The 17,940-nt window shown below is 44.0% G+C and overlaps 1 protein-coding gene across 1 annotated transcript in view; it reads left to right on the top strand.

Annotated features, from left to right (window-relative positions):
* The window catches only part of LOC124276865 (acylamino-acid-releasing enzyme-like), a 75,756-nt gene extending 64,028 nt beyond the window's left edge, over positions 1-11,728 (top strand). The window contains exons 21-23 of the mRNA XM_046712531.1: positions 7,918-8,020; positions 8,262-8,368; positions 10,213-11,728. Of these exons, the coding sequence (XP_046568487.1) occupies positions 7,918-8,020; positions 8,262-8,368; positions 10,213-10,318 (316 nt within the window). The 3' untranslated portion in view covers positions 10,319-11,728. The remainder of the gene's footprint in view (positions 1-7,917; positions 8,021-8,261; positions 8,369-10,212) is intronic.
* The last annotated feature ends 6,212 nt before the right edge of the window (positions 11,729-17,940 follow it).

Below are 17,940 nucleotides of genomic sequence, written 5' to 3'. Positions count from 1 at the left end.
TTGGATGTGTTCAATGGGCATAACGTGTAAGTTGGATGTGTTCAAGGAGTATCACCTGTTAGTAGGATGTGTTCAAGGGGTATCATCTGTAAGTAGGATGTGTTCAAGGGGTGTCACCTGTAAGTTGGATGTGTTCAATGCGCATAACGTGTAAGTTGGATGTGTTCAAGGAGTATCACCTGTTAGTAGGATGTGTTCAAGGGGTATCATCTGTAAGTAGGATGTGTTCAAGGGGTGTCACCTGTAAGTTGGATGTGTTCAATGGGCATAACGTGTAAGTTGGATGTGTGCAAGGAGTATCACCTGTAAGTAGGATGTGTTCAAGGGGTATCACCTGTCATTAGATGTGTTCAAGGAGTATCACCTGTAAGTAGGATGTGTTCAAAGGGTATCACCTGTAAGTAGGATGTGTTCAAGGAGTATCACCTTTAAGTAGGATGTGTTCAAGGGGTATCATCTGTAAGTAGGATGTGTTCAAGGGGTGTCACCTGTAAGTTGGATGTGTTCAATGGGCATAACGTGTAAGTTGGATGTGTTCAAGGAGTATCACCTGTTAGTAGGATGTGTTCAAGGGGTATCATCTGTAAGTAGGATGTGTTCAAGGGGTGTCACCTGTAAGTTGGATGTGTTCAATGGGCATAACGTGTAAGTTGGATGTGTGCAAGGAGTATCACCTGTAAGTAGGATGTGTTCAAGGGGTATCACCTGTCATTAGATGTGTTCAAGGAGTATCACCTGTAAGTAGGATGTGTTCAAAGGGTATCACCTGTAAGTAGGATGTGTTCAAGGAGTATCACCTTTAAGTAGGATGTGTTCAAGGGGTATCATCTGTAAGTAGGATGTGTTCAAGGGGTGTCACCTGTAAGTTGGATGTGTTCAATGGGCATAACGTGTAAGTAGGATGTGTTCAAGGAGTATCACCTTTAAGTAGGATGTGTTCGAGGGGTATCATCTGTAAGTAGGATGTGTTCAAGGAGTCTGACGTGTAAGTAGGATGTGGTCAAGGAGTCTGACCTGTAAGTAGGATGTGTTCAAAGAGTATCACCTGTAAGTAGGATGTGTTAAAGGGGTATCACCTGTAAATAAGGTGTGGTCAAGGAGTTTCACCTGTAACTAGGATGTGTTCAAGGGGTATCACCTGTAAGTAGGATGTGTTCAAGGGGTATCACCTGTAAGTAGGATGTGTTCAAGGAGTATCACCTGTAAGTAAGATGTGTTCAAGGGGTATCACCTGTAAGTAGGATGTGTTCAAGGGGTCACACCTGTAAGTAGCATGTGGTCAAGGAGTATCACCTGTAAGTAGGATGTGGTCAAGGAGTATCACCTGTAACTAGGATGTGTTCAAGGGGTATCACCTGTAAGTTTGATGTGTTCAAGGAGTACCACCTGTAAGTTGGATGTGTTCAAGGAGTATCACCTGTAAGCAGGATGTGTTCAAGGAGAATCACCTGTAAGTAGGATGTGTTCAAGGAGTATCACCTGTAAGTAGGATGTGTTCAATGGCTATCACCTGTAAGTAGGATGTGGTCAAGAAGTATCACCTGTAAGTAGGATGTGGTCAAGGAGTATCACCAGTAACTAGGATGTGTTCAAGGGGTATCACCTATAAGTTTGATGTGTTCAAGGAGTATCACCTGTAAGTTGGATGTGTTCAAGGAGTATCACCTCTAAGTAGGATGTGTTCAAGGAGTATCACCTATAAGTAGGATGTGGTCCAGGAGTATCACCTGTAAGTAGGATGTGTTCAAGGAGTATCACCTGTAAGTAGGATGTGTTCAAGGAGTATCACCTGTAAGTAGGATGTGGTCCAGGAGTATCACCAGTAACTAGGGCATGTTCAAGGGGTATCACCTGTAAGTAGGATGTGGTCCAGGAGTATCACTTGTAAGTAGGATGTGTTCAAGGGGTATCACCTGTAAGTAGGATGTGTTCAAGGGGTATCACCTGTAAGTAGGATGTGGTCAAGGAGTATCACCTGTAAGTAGGATGTGGTCAAGGCGTGTCACCTGTAATTAGATGTGTTCAGGGGGTATCACCTGTAAGTTGGATGTGTTCAAAGAGTGTCACCTGTAAGTAGGATGTGGTCAAGGAGTATCACCTGTAAGTAGGATGTGGTCAAGGAGTATCACCAGTAACTAGGATGTGTTCAAGGAGTATCACCTGTAAGTAGGATGTGGTCCAGGAGTATCACCTGTAAGTAGGATGTGTTCAAGGAGTATCACCTGTAAGTAGGATGTGGTCAAGGGGTATCACCTGTAAGTAGGATGTGGTCAAGGAGTCTCACCTGTAAGTAGGATGTGTTCAAAGAGTATCACCTGTAAGTAGGATGTGTTCAAGGGGTATCACCTGTAAGTAGGATGTGTTCAAGGGGTATCACCTGTAATTAGGATGTGTTCAAGGAGTGTCACCTGTAAGTAAGATGTGTTCAAGGGGTATCACCTTTAATTAGATGTGTTCAAGGGGTATCACCTTTAAGTAGGATGTGTTCAAGGAGTGTCACCAGTAATTAGGATGTGTTCAAGGGGTATCACCTGTAAGTAGGATGTGTTCAAGGGGTATCATCTGTAAGTAGGATGTGTTCAAGGGGTGTCACCTGTAAGTAGGATGTGTTCAAGGAGTATCACCTGTAAGTAGGATGTGGTCCAGGAGTATCACCAGTAACTAGGGCGTGTTCAAGGGGTATCACCTGTAAATAGGATGTGGTCAAGGAGTATCACCTGTAAGTAGGATGTGTTCAAGGGGTATCACCTGTAAGTAGGATGTGTTCAAGGGGTATCACCTGTAAGTAGGATGTGGTCAAGGAGTATCACCTGTAAGTAGGATGTGGTCAAGGCGTGTCACCTGTAATTAGATGTGTTCAAGGGGTATTACCTGTAAGTAGGATATGTTCAAAGAGTGTCACCTGTAAGTATGATGTGGTCAAGGAGTATCACCTGTAAGTAGGATGTGGTCAAGGAGTATCACCAGTAACTAGGATGTGTTCAAGGGGTATCACCTGTAAGTAGGATGTGGTCCAGGAGTATCACCTGTAAGTAGGATGTGTTCAAGGAGTATCACCTGTAAGTAGGATGTGGTTAAGGGGTATCACCTGTAAGTAGGATGTGGTCAAGGAGTCTCACCTGTAAGTAGGATGTGTTCAAAGAGTATCACCTGTAAGTAGGATGTGTTCAAGGGGTATCACCTGTAAGTAGGATGTGGTCAAGGAGTATCACCTGTAAGTAGGATGTGGTCAAGGCGTGTCACCTGTAAGTAGGATGTGTTCAAGGAGTGTCACCTGTAAGTAAGATGTGTTCAAGGGGTATCACCTTTAATTAGATGTGTTCAAGGGGTATCACCTTTAAGTAGGTTGTGTTCAAGGAGTGTCATCTGTATTTAGGATGTGTTCAAGGGGTATCACCTGTAATTAGGATGTGTTCAAGGGGTATCACCTGTAAGTAGGATGTGTTCAAGGAGTGTCACCTGTAGGTAGGATGTGTTCAAGGAGTATCACCAGTAACTAGGGCGTGTTCAAGGGGTATCACCTGTAAGTAGGATGTGGTCAAGGAGTATCACCTGTAAGTAGGATGTGTTCAAGGGGTATCACCTGTAAGTAGGATGTGGTCAAGGGGTATCACCTGTAAGTAGGATGTGGTCAAGGAGTCTCACCTGTAAGTAGGATGTGTTCAAAGAGTATCACCTGTAAGTAGGATGTGTTCAAGGGGTATCACCTGTAAGTAGGATGTGTTCAAGGAGTATCACCTGTAAGTAGGATGTGGTCAAGGAGTCTCACCTGTAAGTAGGATGTGTTCAAGGGGTATCACCTGTAATTAGGATGTGTTCAAGGAGTGTCACCTGTAAGTAAGATGTGTTCAAGGGGTATCACCTTTAATTAGATGTGTTCAAGGGGTATCACCTTTAAGTAGGATGTGTTCAAGGAGTGTCACCTGTAATTAGGATGTGTTCAAGGGGTATCACCTGTAAGTAGGATGTGTTCAAGGAGTCTCACCTGTAAGTAGGATGCGTTCAAGGAGTATCACCTTTAAGTAGGATGTGGTCAAGGGGTATCATCTGTAAGTAGGATGTGTTCAAGGGGTGTCACCTGTAAGTTGGATGTGTTCAATGGGCATAACGTGTAAGTTGGATGTGGTCCAGGAGTATCACCTGTTAGTAGGATGTGTTCAAGGGGTATCACCTGTCATTAGATGTGTTCAAGGGGTATCACCTGTAAGTAGGATGTGTTCAAAGGGTATCACCTGTAAGTAGGATGTGTTCAAGGAGTATCACCTTTAAGTAGGATGTGTTCAAGGGTATCATCTGTAAGTAGGATGTGTTCAGGGGGTGTCACCTGTAAGTTGGATGTGTTCAATGGGCATAACGTGTAAGTTGGATGTGTTCAAGGAGTATCACCTGTTAGTAGGATGTGTTCAAGGGGTATCACCTGTAAGTAGGATGTGTTCAAGGAGTATCACCTTTAAGTAGGATGTGTTCAAGGGGTATCATCTGTAAGTAGGATGTGTTCAAGGGGTATCACCTGTAAGTTCGATGTGTTCAATGGGCATAACGCGTGTAAGTTGGATGTGTTCAAGGAGTATCACCTGTAATTAGATGTGTTCAAGGGGTATCACCTGTAAGTAGGATGTGGTGAAAGAGTGTCACCTGTAAGTAGGATGTGGTCAAGGAGTATCACCTGTAAGTAGGATGTGGTCCAGGAGTATCACCAGTAACTAGGATGTGTTCAAGGGGTATCACCTGTAAGTAGGATGTGGTCCAGGAGTATCACCTGTAAGTAGGATTTGTTCAAGGGGTATCACCTGTAAGTAGGATGTGTTCAAGGGGTATCACCTGTAAGTAGGATGTGGTCAAGGAGTCTCACCTGTAAGTAGGATGTGTTCAAAGAGTATCACCTGTAAGTAGGATGTGTTCAAGGGGTATCACCTGTAAGTAGGATGTGGTCAAGGAGTATCACCTGTAAGTAGGATGTGGTCAAGACGTGTCACCTGTAAGTAGGATGTGTTCAAGGGGTATCACCTGTAAGTAGGATGTGTTCAAGGGGTATCACCTGTAAGTTCAATGTGTTCAATGGGCATAACGTGTAAGTTGGATGTGTTCAAGGAGTATCACCTGTAATTAGATGTGTTCAAGGGGTATCACCTGTAAGTAGGATGTGGTGAAAGAGTGTCACCTGTAAGTAGGATGTGGTCAAGGAGTATCACCTGTAAGTAGGATGTGGTCCAGGAGTATCACCAGTAACTAGGATGTGTTCAAGGGGTATCACCTGTAAGTAGGATGTGGTCCAGGAGTATCACCTGTAAGTAGGATTTGTTCAAGGGGTATCACCTGTAAGTAGGATGTGTTCAAGGGGTATCACCTGTAAGTAGGATGTGGTCAAGGAGTCTCACCTGTAAGTAGGATGTGTTCAAAGAGTATCACCTGTAAGTAGGATGTGTTCAAGGGGTATCACCTGTAAGTAGGATGTGGTCAAGGAGTATCACCTGTAAGTAGGATGTGGTCAAGGCGTGTCACCTGTAAGTAGGATGTGTTCAAGGAGTGTCACCTGTAAGTAAGATGTGTTCAAGGGGTATCACCTTTAATTAGATGTGTTCAAGGGGTATCACCTTTAAGTAGGTTGTGTTCAAGGAGTATCATCTGTATTTAGGATGTGTTCAAGGGGTATCACCTGTAATTAGGATGTGTTCAAGGGGTATCACCTGTAAGTAGGATGTGTTCAAGGAGTGTCACCTGTAGGTAGGATGTGTTCAAGGAGTATCACCAGTAACTAGGGCGTGTTCAAGGGGTATCACCTGTAAGTAGGATGTGGTCAAGGAGTATCACCTGTAAGTAGGATGTGTTCAAGGGGTATCACCTGTAAGTAGGATGTGGTCAAGGGGTATCACCTGTAAGTAGGATGTGGTCAAGGAGTCTCACCTGTAAGTAGGATGTGTTCAAAGAGTATCACCTGTAAGTAGGATGTGTTCAAGGGGTATCACCTGTAAGTAGGATGTGTTCAAGGAGTATCACCTGTAAGTAGGATGTGGTCAAGGAGTCTCACCTGTAAGTAGGATGTGTTCAAGGGGTATCACCTGTAATTAGGGATGTGTTCAAGGAGTGTCACCTGTAAGTAAGATGTGTTCAAGGGGTATCACCTTTAATTAGATGTGTTCAAGGGTATCACCTTTAAGTAGGATGTGTTCAAGGAGTGTCACCTGTAATTAGGATGTGTTCAAGGGGTATCACCTGTAAGTAGGATGTGTTCAAGGAGTCTCACCTGTAAGTAGGATGCGTTCAAGGAGTATCACCTTTAAGTAGGATGTGGTCAAGGGGTATCATCTGTAAGTAGGATGTGTTCAAGGGGTGTCACCTGTAAGTTGGATGTGTTCAATGGGCATAACGTGTAAGTTGGATGTGGTCCAGGAGTATCACCTGTTAGTAGGATGTGTTCAAGGGGTATCACCTGTCATTAGATGTGTTCAAGGGGTATCACCTGTAAGTAGGATGTGTTCAAAGGGTATCACCTGTAAGTAGGATGTGTTCAAGGAGTATCACCTTTAAGTAGGATGTGTTCAAGGGGTATCATCTGTAAGTAGGATGTGTTCAGGGGGTGTCACCTGTAAGTTGGATGTGTTCAATGGGCATAACGTGTAAGTTGGATGTGTTCAAGGAGTATCACCTGTTAGTAGGATGTGTTCAAGGGGTATCACCTGTAAGTAGGATGTGTTCAAGGAGTATCACCTTTAAGTAGGATGTGTTCAAGGGGTATCATCTGTAAGTAGGATGTGTTCAAGGGGTATCACCTGTAAGTTCGATGTGTTCAATGGGCATAACGTGTAAGTTGGATGTGTTCAAGGAGTATCACCTGTAATTAGATGTGTTCAAGGGGTATCACCTGTAAGTAGGATGTGGTGAAAGAGTGTCACCTGTAAGTAGGATGTGGTCAAGGAGTATCACCTGTAAGTAGGATGTGGTCCAGGAGTATCACCAGTAACTAGGATGTGTTCAAGGGGTATCACCTGTAAGTAGGATGTGGTCCAGGAGTATCACCTGTAAGTAGGATTTGTTCAAGGGGTATCACCTGTAAGTAGGATGTGTTCAAGGGGTATCACCTGTAAGTAGGATGTGGTCAAGGAGTCTCACCTGTAAGTAGGATGTGTTCAAAGAGTATCACCTGTAAGTAGGATGTGTTCAAGGGGTATCACCTGTAAGTAGGATGTGGTCAAGGAGTATCACCTGTAAGTAGGATGTGGTCAAGGCGTGTCACCTGTAAGTAGGATGTGTTCAAGGGGTATCACCTGTAAGTAGGATGTGTTCAAGGAGTGTCACCTGTAAGTAAGATGTGTTCAAGGGGTATCACCTTTAATTAGATGTGTTCAAGAGGTATCACCTTTAAGTAGGATGTGTTCAAGGAGTGTCACCTGTAATTAGGATGTGTTCAAGTGATACCATCTGTAATTAGATGTGTTCAAGGGGTATCACCTGTAAGTAGGATGTGTTCAAGGGGTATCACCTGTAAGTAGGATGTGTTCAAGGAGTGTCACCTGTAAGTAAGATGTGTTCAAGGGGTATCACCTTTAATTAGATGTGTTCAAGAGGTATCACCTGTAATTAGGATGTGTTCAAGGAGTGTCACCTGTAAGTAGGATGTGTTCAAGGAGTATCACCTGTAAGTAGGATGTGGTCAAGTGATACCATCTGTAATTAGATGTGTTCAAGGGGTATCACCTGTAAGTAGGATGTGTTCAATGGCTATCACCTGTAATTAAGATGTGTTCAAGGGGTATCACCTGTAAGTAGGATGTGTTCAATGGCTATTACCTGTAATAAGGATGTGGTCAAGGGGTATCACCTATAAGTAGGAGTTAAGTGGGAATGTTTATACACCCTCATAGCTGAAATACTGAAGTCAGATTTGTGTAAACAGTATATAATTTTTTTATCTTCCAGGGTGTTTGAAGAGATTGGCCAGCAGTTTGAGTTCACCTCACTGTCAAGCGCTGAGATCCTTGGGGAGCTGTGGAAGAGGTCTCCCCTCAGTTATGTCAGCCAGGTACAGTGTCTCCCCTCACTTACATCAGCCAGGTAGACGATGTGTCTCCCCTCAGTTAAGAGCCAGGTAGACTGTGTCTCTTTAGTGACATTGACATTGTGTCAAGTTCTCTCTTAAGACAATGTAAGTCGTTTCCTGAGAGTAAATACAATGTGTGGAGAATATGTTTCTGAACCTTACAGACCTGTTTCCTTGTTGCAAGTGTAAGGATCCTCAGAATCAGCTGATCCACATGTTGCAGGTGACAACCCCGATTCTGCTGATGATCGGAAAGGACGATCTCCGTGTGCCCACCACACAGGCACGACAGTACTACCGCTGTCTTAAAGCCAGGAACAGAACTGTCAGGTGGGTCAATGAACATTGTGTTGTAAGGTCGACCTCCGTGTGGCCACCACTCAGGCATGACAGTACTGCCTCTGTCTTAAAGCCAGGAACAGAAATGTCAGGTGGGTCAGTGAACATTGTGTTATAAGGTCGACCCTCTTTGTGCCCACCACTCAGGCACGTCACTACTACCGCTGTCTTAAAGCCAGGAACAGAACTGTCAGGTGGGTGAGTTACCATTGTGTTGTAAGGTCGACCTCCGTGTTCCCACCACTCAGGCATGACAGTACTGCCTCTGTCTTAAAGCCAACAACAGAACTGTCAGGTGGGTCAGTTAACATTGTGTTATAAGGTCGACCTGCGTGTGCCCACCACTCAGGCACTTCACTACTACCGCTGTCTTAAAGCCAGGAACAGAACTGTCATGTGGGTCACTTAATATTGTGTTGTTGCCTCCCATCCATTAACATTGAATATTTGCAATGAGCTGGATGTGTGTGACTCTGTAGTGTCTCCCACAACCGGTGTGAGGTGAGGTGAAATTGGGTTTAATGTCGTACTTGAGAATATTTCGCTCATATGACGACGTGCATGCGTGTGTATGTGTATGTGCGGCTCCTTGTACTAGCCCAGACTCTGCAGTGACTCCTACAGCAGGTGTAGTGTGCTGGATGTGTGTGACTGCTGTGACTCCTACAGCAGGTGTAGTGTGCTGGATGTATATGACTGCAGTGATTCCTACAGCAGGTGTAGTGTGCTGGATGTGTGTGACTGCTGTGACTCCTACAGCAGGTGTAGTGTGCTGGATGTATATGACTGCAGTGATTCCTACAGCAGGTGTAGTGTGCTGGATGTATATGACTGCAGTGATTCCTACAGCAGGTGTAGTGTGCCGGATGTATATTACTCTGCAGTGACTTCTACAGCAGGTGTACTGTGCTGTATGTCTATGACTGCAGTGACTTCTACAGCAGGTGTAGTGTGCTGGATGTATATGACTGCAGTGATTCCTACAGCAGGTGTAGTGTGCTGGATGTATATGACTGCAGTGACTCCTACAGCAGATGTAGTGTGCTGGATGTATATGACTGCAGTGACTCCTACAGCAGGTGTAGTGTGCTGGATGTATATGACTGCAGTGACTCCTACAGCAGGGTGTAGTGTGCTGGATGTATATGACTGCAGTGACTCCTACAGCAGGTGTAGTGTGCTGGATGTATATGACTGCAGTGACTCCTACAGCAGGTGTAGTGTGCTGGATGTATATGACTGCAGTGACTCCTACAGCAGGTGTAGTGTGCTGGATGTATATGACTGCAGTGACTCCTACAGCAGGTGTAGTGTGCTGGATGTATATGACTGCAGTGACTCCTACAGCAGGTGTAGTGTGCTGGATGTATATGACTGCAGTGACTCCTACAGCAGGTGTAGTGTGCTGGATGTATATGACTGCAGTGACTCCTACAGCAGGTGTAGTGTGCTGGATGTATATGACTGCTGTGATTCCTACAGCAGGTGTAGTGTGCTGGATGTATATGACTGCAGTGACTCCTACAGCAGGTGTAGTGTGCTGGATGTATATGACTGCAGTGACTCCTACAGCAGGTGTAGTGTGCTGGATGTATATGACTGCAGTGATTCCTACAGCAGGTGTCGTGTGCTGGATGTATGTGACTGCAGTGACTTCTACAGCTGGTGTACATAATTGATGACACTCACTACCTTTCGAAAACAAAATAGGTGACCCCCCTTAAAAATCATAATCAAAACACACACCCACACCCCCCAAAAGCCATAAAATATGTCGGCCCCTTACATACTTGAAGTGTTTCTTGTACCTAGAGTGCTGGTGCTGGTCATTTCAGATTCCTGGCATACGAAGACAACTCCCATCCCATCATCACCGTCCCAGCCGAGTCTGATGCCTTCGTGAACATAATGTTATGGTTTGCCGAGCACATGGAAGTATGAGGGAACTAGCTGTTGCCTTGGACATTGTAATCAGAATTATGATGCAGCCATCTGTACCTCAGTGTCATGTAACCAGAATGCCTCATTACTCTGTTATATGATGATATTTACCAATGGATAGGACATGGATCATTGCATAGGAATCTTTCTCATTGATCTGTTCTGACCATGTTCTGTTCACATTTATGCAGAAAACAACTTAGAAATGCCAATTTTATAGTATCACTGTAATATTCAGGGCCAATAGTTTTGAAGCTCTCTTAGAGCTAATATAGTCGTAAGTTAATGTTAATGTATGGCACTTATGGCCATCTTCGCGCTAAGAGAGCGAATGAAAATCTAGGTCCAGGTTCACACTGTACTCATTGTCAAGTTCCATCTGTGACCTGCCTGTTGAGGAGACAAGGGATGACATCATGAGTCAGGTTGTTGTGGCACTCGTCAGCTCAACTGACCACCTGCTCCATTTAGTTTCTAAGGACAAACCTAGATTACATGGGGTACATTCTACTCTCAAGCCTGTTTTGCCATCACCAATGGGGAGTGGACCTGGGAATGGTTGAGTTATAAACTGATATTTTAACAACTCCAGACAGAAATGTAGAGCAAAAGCCGCTTGTCATAAATTGAAACTTAATGTATTTTTGGTTTGAAACGAAAAGGAGCATCTTTGACAAGCAGACAGTTTTACGTGATGATTTGCGGTTGATCAAAACATTACAACTATTATGCTAGAACATGTAGAAGGAATCAGTTTTAATTTTAATTGAGCTGTTGTTTACTCATTTTACTTTTCCTATATATGACTAAAGTTCCAATTATTCCAGTTTGAAAAATCCAAATTTCTAATCTAACCAGATTCTTTCACAGATTTTCTCTCCACTTGAGAGAAATTTCATCATGTTCTACAGATTACATATGCACTTGTATAGTTTTGTGCAAGGGCTGATTATAACCAGTGTATTGCTCCATGTGATGTGTTTATGTGAATGATTCTAGCTCTTGAGGTGAACTGAGAAATGAAATCCATGTCCTTGTGTTATGCCATTTATATGGTGTGTGACAGGTAACAAATACATAACAGCATCAGTTGGTAGAAATATGTTGTTACGTATGGACAGTTACAGATCTCAGTGCCTGTTACCTCCACATTGAAAGCAGGTTTAGATCACAGGACAGTGCCAGCACTACAATTTTCACAACGTTATAGGTATAGGTACGGCCCTTGGACATTCCCTCGGGAAAACATCCTTACTTCTTAATAATGCCCGCGGGCCATGTTTTATCGCTCTTATAAACCAACTGAAGATATACTTTAGATATAATTTTAATATTTGGTATTTACTGTTGAAATCAACTGGGATGAGACTGGCAGCCAACACCTTGCCTTGCACGTACAATGCACTCACTACCCGTGTCCTGCATGTGCGATGCCCGCACTACCCGTCTTGTGAGGAACACACGGTTCATGCCGACAAACAATCTTATTCTTCACAGCGATCCTTCGTAGCCTAGTGGATAAAACCACCAAGCTAGTAAGCGAAGGGTTGCGGGTTCGAAACCTGGTATCGGCACTATATGTTGGAAGTTTTCAATAATGTGATATTTACAATGGCATTCAGTGATAGCAAGACAAAGTTATATCAATCTTCAAAACAAGTAATAATTCAAAGTCAAGGGCTATTCCTCAGAAAATACCAGGGATGCGGGCAATTCTGTAGAAAATCCACAGGAAGCCTGCGAATCTGCCTGTAGAGGTTTACTCTGTAAAAGAAGAACCTGGCGAGACAATAGAGTGATGTCACTGGAGGTTTATAGTTGTGGAGATATGACAGATGGAGCACTGAAATAACTCAGTTGAACCACAGATCTTGTGATGCCAATGTCTTTGAATGTCTGGAATTTATGTTACCAATAAAAGTCAACAAACCCATATACAACTGGTTGTATTTATTATGAGGAACCACAGTACAAGCATATTGCATAGACATTGTAACATTACAAAGTTGAAACTTGCCTTGATATTTAAAATCAGGAGGTAGCAGTCGTTGGTATCTCTAAGTATCTTGTGATGGTGTTGGCTGAGGTGTTGGTTGATATTTGCTTTCTAAATCCACGGATAGGTGGTGGTAGAGCCACCTACGGGATTCCCTGTATGAACGTCAGCGTTCGCTCGATTTACGCCCTGGGAATTTTCTTCATCTGCGGCTAACTTCAATATTATCTTGATGTTAATTGGGGGACCACCTTCTTATACATTCGTATTAGAAGTAAACTTCTTAAGTTTTGTGGATTTAGTTTACTGCAACGATCCAATATGTTTACGGTAAGAACATTACCGAAACTGGTATCGCAACCCATCTGTTAAGGCAAGAACATTACCATAACTGAGTCTATGTATCACTCATGCGCTGTTTTATCTCGTAAAACAGGGGAACATGGACTCTTAGCCGATGGCAATGGAACAGTTGCCTGGGGTCAACGAGTCTGCGTGACACGGGTGAGATTCTTCATCGTCTGGCCGGCATAGTGAGTTGCTGCGCTATGACTAGAGGGCCAAATTGATGTATACCAGATACATCTTCCGTGGAGATGTCTCTCAGGTAGTGGTTAGCGAAGACAGTGTCTGACTTCCAAAAGCAGCCTTCCATTATAGATGATATTGAGCAGTTTCCATGTAGGGCGAGTGTCGAGGCCAATGCTTTTACTTCATGAGGGTTAGATGCTCTTGGAGGTTCTAACCCTGCTGCTTTGTAGGCCCTTAAGATCACCGCTCTGATCCAAAAGGAGACCGTAGTACGGGAGACTTCTACCGTCGTAGAGGGTGATAGCGGGATAAATAGACGCTTGAACTTCCTCCTTCTCGTAGCAGATTTCTGCAAGTAGATTTTCAGCGCTCTGACCGGACATAGTGATAGATCTTGAGTGTCCTGCGGACCCAAGATAGTTGATAATGCTGGAACGTAAAATTGACGATCCGGTTGTCCCGGCAGCTGATTCTTGGCTATAAAGTCCCATCTAAGGTCTAGATGGACTGCTTCCCTTCTTCCCGTGTTGAATCTCGTACGGCTGAAGTCAAGGGCGTGTATCTCAGACATCCGAGCTGCAATAGCCAAGGCGAGGAGGAATATCGTCCTTTGAGTTAATAACTCAAATGTCGTCTCTGTCAGCGGCTCATATACCTCACTTATGAGGTGCTGTAGTACTATATTGAGGTCCCAAGCTGGTGCCCTGAACTTCTGTTGTTGATCTTCTAACTTGAATGATCTCAGCAGGGCTATAAGTTCAGGCACTTTGGTCAATTTCACCCCTGTCTTCATGGTGATGACCGAACTGATTGCTGCAAGATAAGCAGACAATGTGGAACCCTTCAGATGTCTAGTGGACCTCAAATGACACAAGTAATCTGCTACTTGTGGATTAGTCGCTCTTCTGGCCATGAACTTATGTTGAGCAGCATACTGTTCAAAAAAAAAAGGGAGTGTGTTTTCATGGGCTATTTAGTGTGAGGGCGAATGCGTGATGATGAGTTTTGCATGTATGTTCGTGTGTAAGTGGTTTTTTGGTGAGATTATGTGTTTTGGTGCTCGTCTGGTATACCATTTCCCATTTTGGGTCTCTTTTGGCTACACCCTTTTGGCTTATTTCAGGACACACCCTTTCGATCAAGTATATTTTGGCTTACCTTTTGACTGACATTTCTAAGTTTATTTCTCTTCTAATAAGAGAATTGATCTTCTCTTTTGGCCCCGATTTGGATACTTTCTTTCAGCACTTGCCATTCTATTTCTTGATTATATGTAAATAAATATTAATGAATGGTATACACATGAGTCTGTTGTCCTTCCTCGATTGGATCAATTCCAATTCTTAGCTAGGTGACAGCAACACAGCAGGAGAGGCAGCCGAAGCAAGCCTATTTTTGAAATATCTTGGAGTTGCTATAAGAGTAAACTAATTACAAATGAAGATAATGAAGGGTCATTTGCTCTATCCCGCTGTGTTGCTGTCACCCAGATGAGTGTATTACACGTTTTTTGTGATGGAAATCACGAAGTCTGTACTCGTGTGTAGCCATGGCTACAAACCTGATGTCGGATGACTGGATATTTTACGATGGCTTCACTTGCTATACGTTACATGCACACGGGAATAATCGAGAGTAGTCTCCCATTGCTCAGTGTAGCTGTTTAACCGCCCCCCTTGTTCTGTGGATGTTTATACACGTTCTGAGACTGGCAGAGGGGATTTCCTCCTCGCCTAATGCTCATTTTCAATCCAGGTAATAGACATAATAATAAGTGCCTTGTATGATACTTGGACAGGATTGGTGCCCTTTACTTCGAGGTCAAATATGGGCTACAATACACAATATCAGCGTGTGAGTGAGTGAGGTAGATCAGGTTCACTGAGCAAATCCATGCACGGACAACCCGTGCTGACTGTCACAACAGGTCGATCATTACGAGCAATGCAGGTTACACTATGTCTTATAACTAGACGCACGGACCTTGCTTTGGCTTTCAGATGAACGGGGACATAGGTGGAAATATTTTGTTGAGATTGCGTTCATTTCTTATGGAATCATGCACACAATTAACTATCTAATCGCGCGAGCAGGTTAATTAGCTTTAATTTACTGTGTATTTGGAGGGAACGGATGGACCAGTCTCTTGTCCAGCTTGCTCGCGGCCTATGCACAAGGGGAGACTGCCCTTGTCAGCTTATTAGCGCGCGTTTATCAGCCAGGCAGGCCTCAGACCACAATTATTTTCCTTCTTTGCTATCTACAGTGACATGCCAGTGCACCATAATTAATATCGGTCGTAGGCTGTTCTCCTGTTGCATGCTGACCAACCTTCCACTTGTCACTTAACCGGCAAAATATGGGCCTGGATCGACCATGTCAATTTTGCTGTATCCACTGTAAACAATGGTTACCGGAAGTTACGAGCCGAAACACACTAGACAGCCTTGAACTTGGGGTCAAATCAAGGAAGGCTGGTGTCAATACCATGTGTAGATTGTGGACCAAAAACATTTTGCAATAAAGTACAATGTCTTACCTTTCATTTAAGCTATCACAAGTCAGCCTAAAAAAAATTAGCACAAACAGAACAGCCCATTAAAACAAGGCACTATATTCTGATATTTTCCTTCCGGGTCATGGTCAAAGCTAAGGGGGTAACTGTGGTCTGAGGCCTGTGTCCGAGGCAAAGTGCGCCGCTTGTCTTTCCGCAGCAATTAGTGCCGCTACCGGCATCCTTAAACGTACACCACGAGCTACACACCACCAGACGGTCCCCACGTCAGATGAATGGACATTGCCAGCAACTACCTACATTCACCAGTTTGCCAGTTAATACTCGTTGTTCAAACAAACACAACATGCACTTGTTTTTATCACCGACGGGAACCATGACAACGGCCTTCAAAGCAGGATCTGCTTCCTTTTGTTCTGGCGTTTGATTTCAGCCGTCAGTACGTCCAGTGTCCATGACAAGAAATGGTCCCCGTCAAGAAATTATGTCCTCTGTAATTCAGCTTCACGCAGATGTCTTTAATCCCGAAGTACATCTGTCCATTACTGCTGGCACAACAAGCATATAGACTACAACTTCTCTGTCGGAGATAAACATATGTCAATTAGCGAAAAGGGAATCGGAAGACTTGCACTCTTCTGACTGAAAACGAATCCTTAACCTTCTCCTTATAAGCACTAATCTTTACACGGTGTCAGAGAGTTAATAGTGTGTTTTCAACATCTAACAGGTACGACGTTTTAGTGAACTACGGTATGTCCGGTGTTTGAACATATAGGCATTGATTTAAAACCTTAAAATCGCCAGGTATTTGGCCCCATGACATGCAGCTATGGCCGGCTGTTTGACGTTGCCGAAAACATTCGATGACGCCTCGTTCTGACTTCGTCTCCATGTAGTTACCGTTGTCGTTGCCAACGGTCCCCTCTGTTTTTAACAGAATCGCCATTGCTCTTACTACCTATCGCTCTGCATTTCGTTGACTACAGCATCGTTCCGAGTTCTGCTACTGACAAGATGTTTACAAGGCTGCATATTCAAGGTATTTAAGCAGACATTCATTGTATTTTAAAGCGTTAAGAGCGTACATTAGTACTGAAATCGGCCATAGTTTGACAGTAACGGTGTGGATGCTACTGGCCGCCATTTGCAATTTTGGGGAAATTTAGAAATGTTGATCTTTCTAATGTCTTTCTACAAGTAAATTGAGAGCTGTCGGTATTTATGTACTATGGCGGATGTTGTTACATGACAATAGACGTTTTTAGTATATTTAAGACGTGGATTTGGTATATTGTTTCTTTAAACATTTCTTTTCAACTATGCGGAGTATAGTAGCATTACTAATAGATGGATTGTATATCAAAACAATGATTAAATGCCCAGATGAATTCCTCTAACGCATTTTCGTGGCCTATACTTGTCCCAAAAGACTCTCTATTTTCTTGCTATCGTTTCATCGGCCGCCAAAACATTTTGGTTCCTCTGTACATGTATTTGGTGTGTCTATAAATGGGTTGTTTGTGTTATTTTCAGCACGGGAAGACATGATACGGTATCACGTCACTCCTGCTGCTAGTCTATGGCCGTCGCTGGATGAGGAATCCGACTGTGTATGTATTTTCTCGACATGACCTTCAGACTAGTCCGAAAGCTTGCTTCTTTTGTCCTTGTCGAAGTCGTCTCCTGTATACCAGTGACGTGATATATTACTTACTCTGTTATGGTGTGCTGAAAGTCTGTCCCCGGGTACCCTCTCCCATTTTACACATTAACATTTCTTTCTAACAATCTATCAGCATGCTTGTCGTTGGATAGTATATCTCACAGCGTGTGTGACCAGGGGCTATGCACTCAGACATTCTCTAACACTGTTTCGTTTAAAACCTCCTATCAACCTCACCCATTAACCCTCCTTTCTCCCACCCTCCCCCCCACTCACCGATGTAGCGTCCCCTGGCTTCGTCCCCGAGCCCCTCTCCCGACCCCCTGAGTGTTTTCACCCCGTTCTGGGCCCGCCCTGACCACGGCGAGACGCTCCCTGCCCCAGTCACCATCACCTATGTCGACTATTACCCTGTCCCAAGTGACGACGACAGTGACTACTGGGTCTATGAGGATGAGGACGACGACAGCTTCGTGGAGGATATTCACCCCGTTAGGAAGGCGCTGAGGAGAGTGGCTGCCTTCTTTAGGAGAGTATTCTCGTAGATTCCTCATCCAGTGTGCGTGTGTGTGTATGTGTATGTGTGTAAGTGTGTGCGCGCGTGTATGTGTGCATAAGGGTAGACGTGTATGTGTGATTCGATGTATCTGTGTATGTGTGCAAGAGTGCATGTTGTGTGATTGAGTGTGCATGTGAGAGTATGCGATTTGCATGTGCATTTGAATGCAGATGAGAGAGATAGTGTTTTCATGTGACAGGGCGTGTTACTGATGTGTGATTGGGTGTATGTGTGAGTGTGTGAGAGACGATGTGTGTGTGAGAGAGAGAGAAAGAGAGAGAGAGAGAGAGGGGTGGGCGGGTGGGAAGGGAGTGTGTTTTCATGGGCTATTTAGTGTGAGGGCGAATGCGTGATG

The sequence above is a fragment of the Haliotis rubra genome, unplaced genomic scaffold (genome assembly GCF_003918875.1).
Source record: "Haliotis rubra isolate DU_JTF1 unplaced genomic scaffold, ASM391887v1 Scf214, whole genome shotgun sequence".
NCBI lineage: Eukaryota > Metazoa > Mollusca > Gastropoda > Lepetellida > Haliotidae > Haliotis > Haliotis rubra.
The sequence above is the reverse complement of the archived record's forward strand: the minus strand, read 5'-3'. Positions and strand labels throughout refer to the sequence as shown.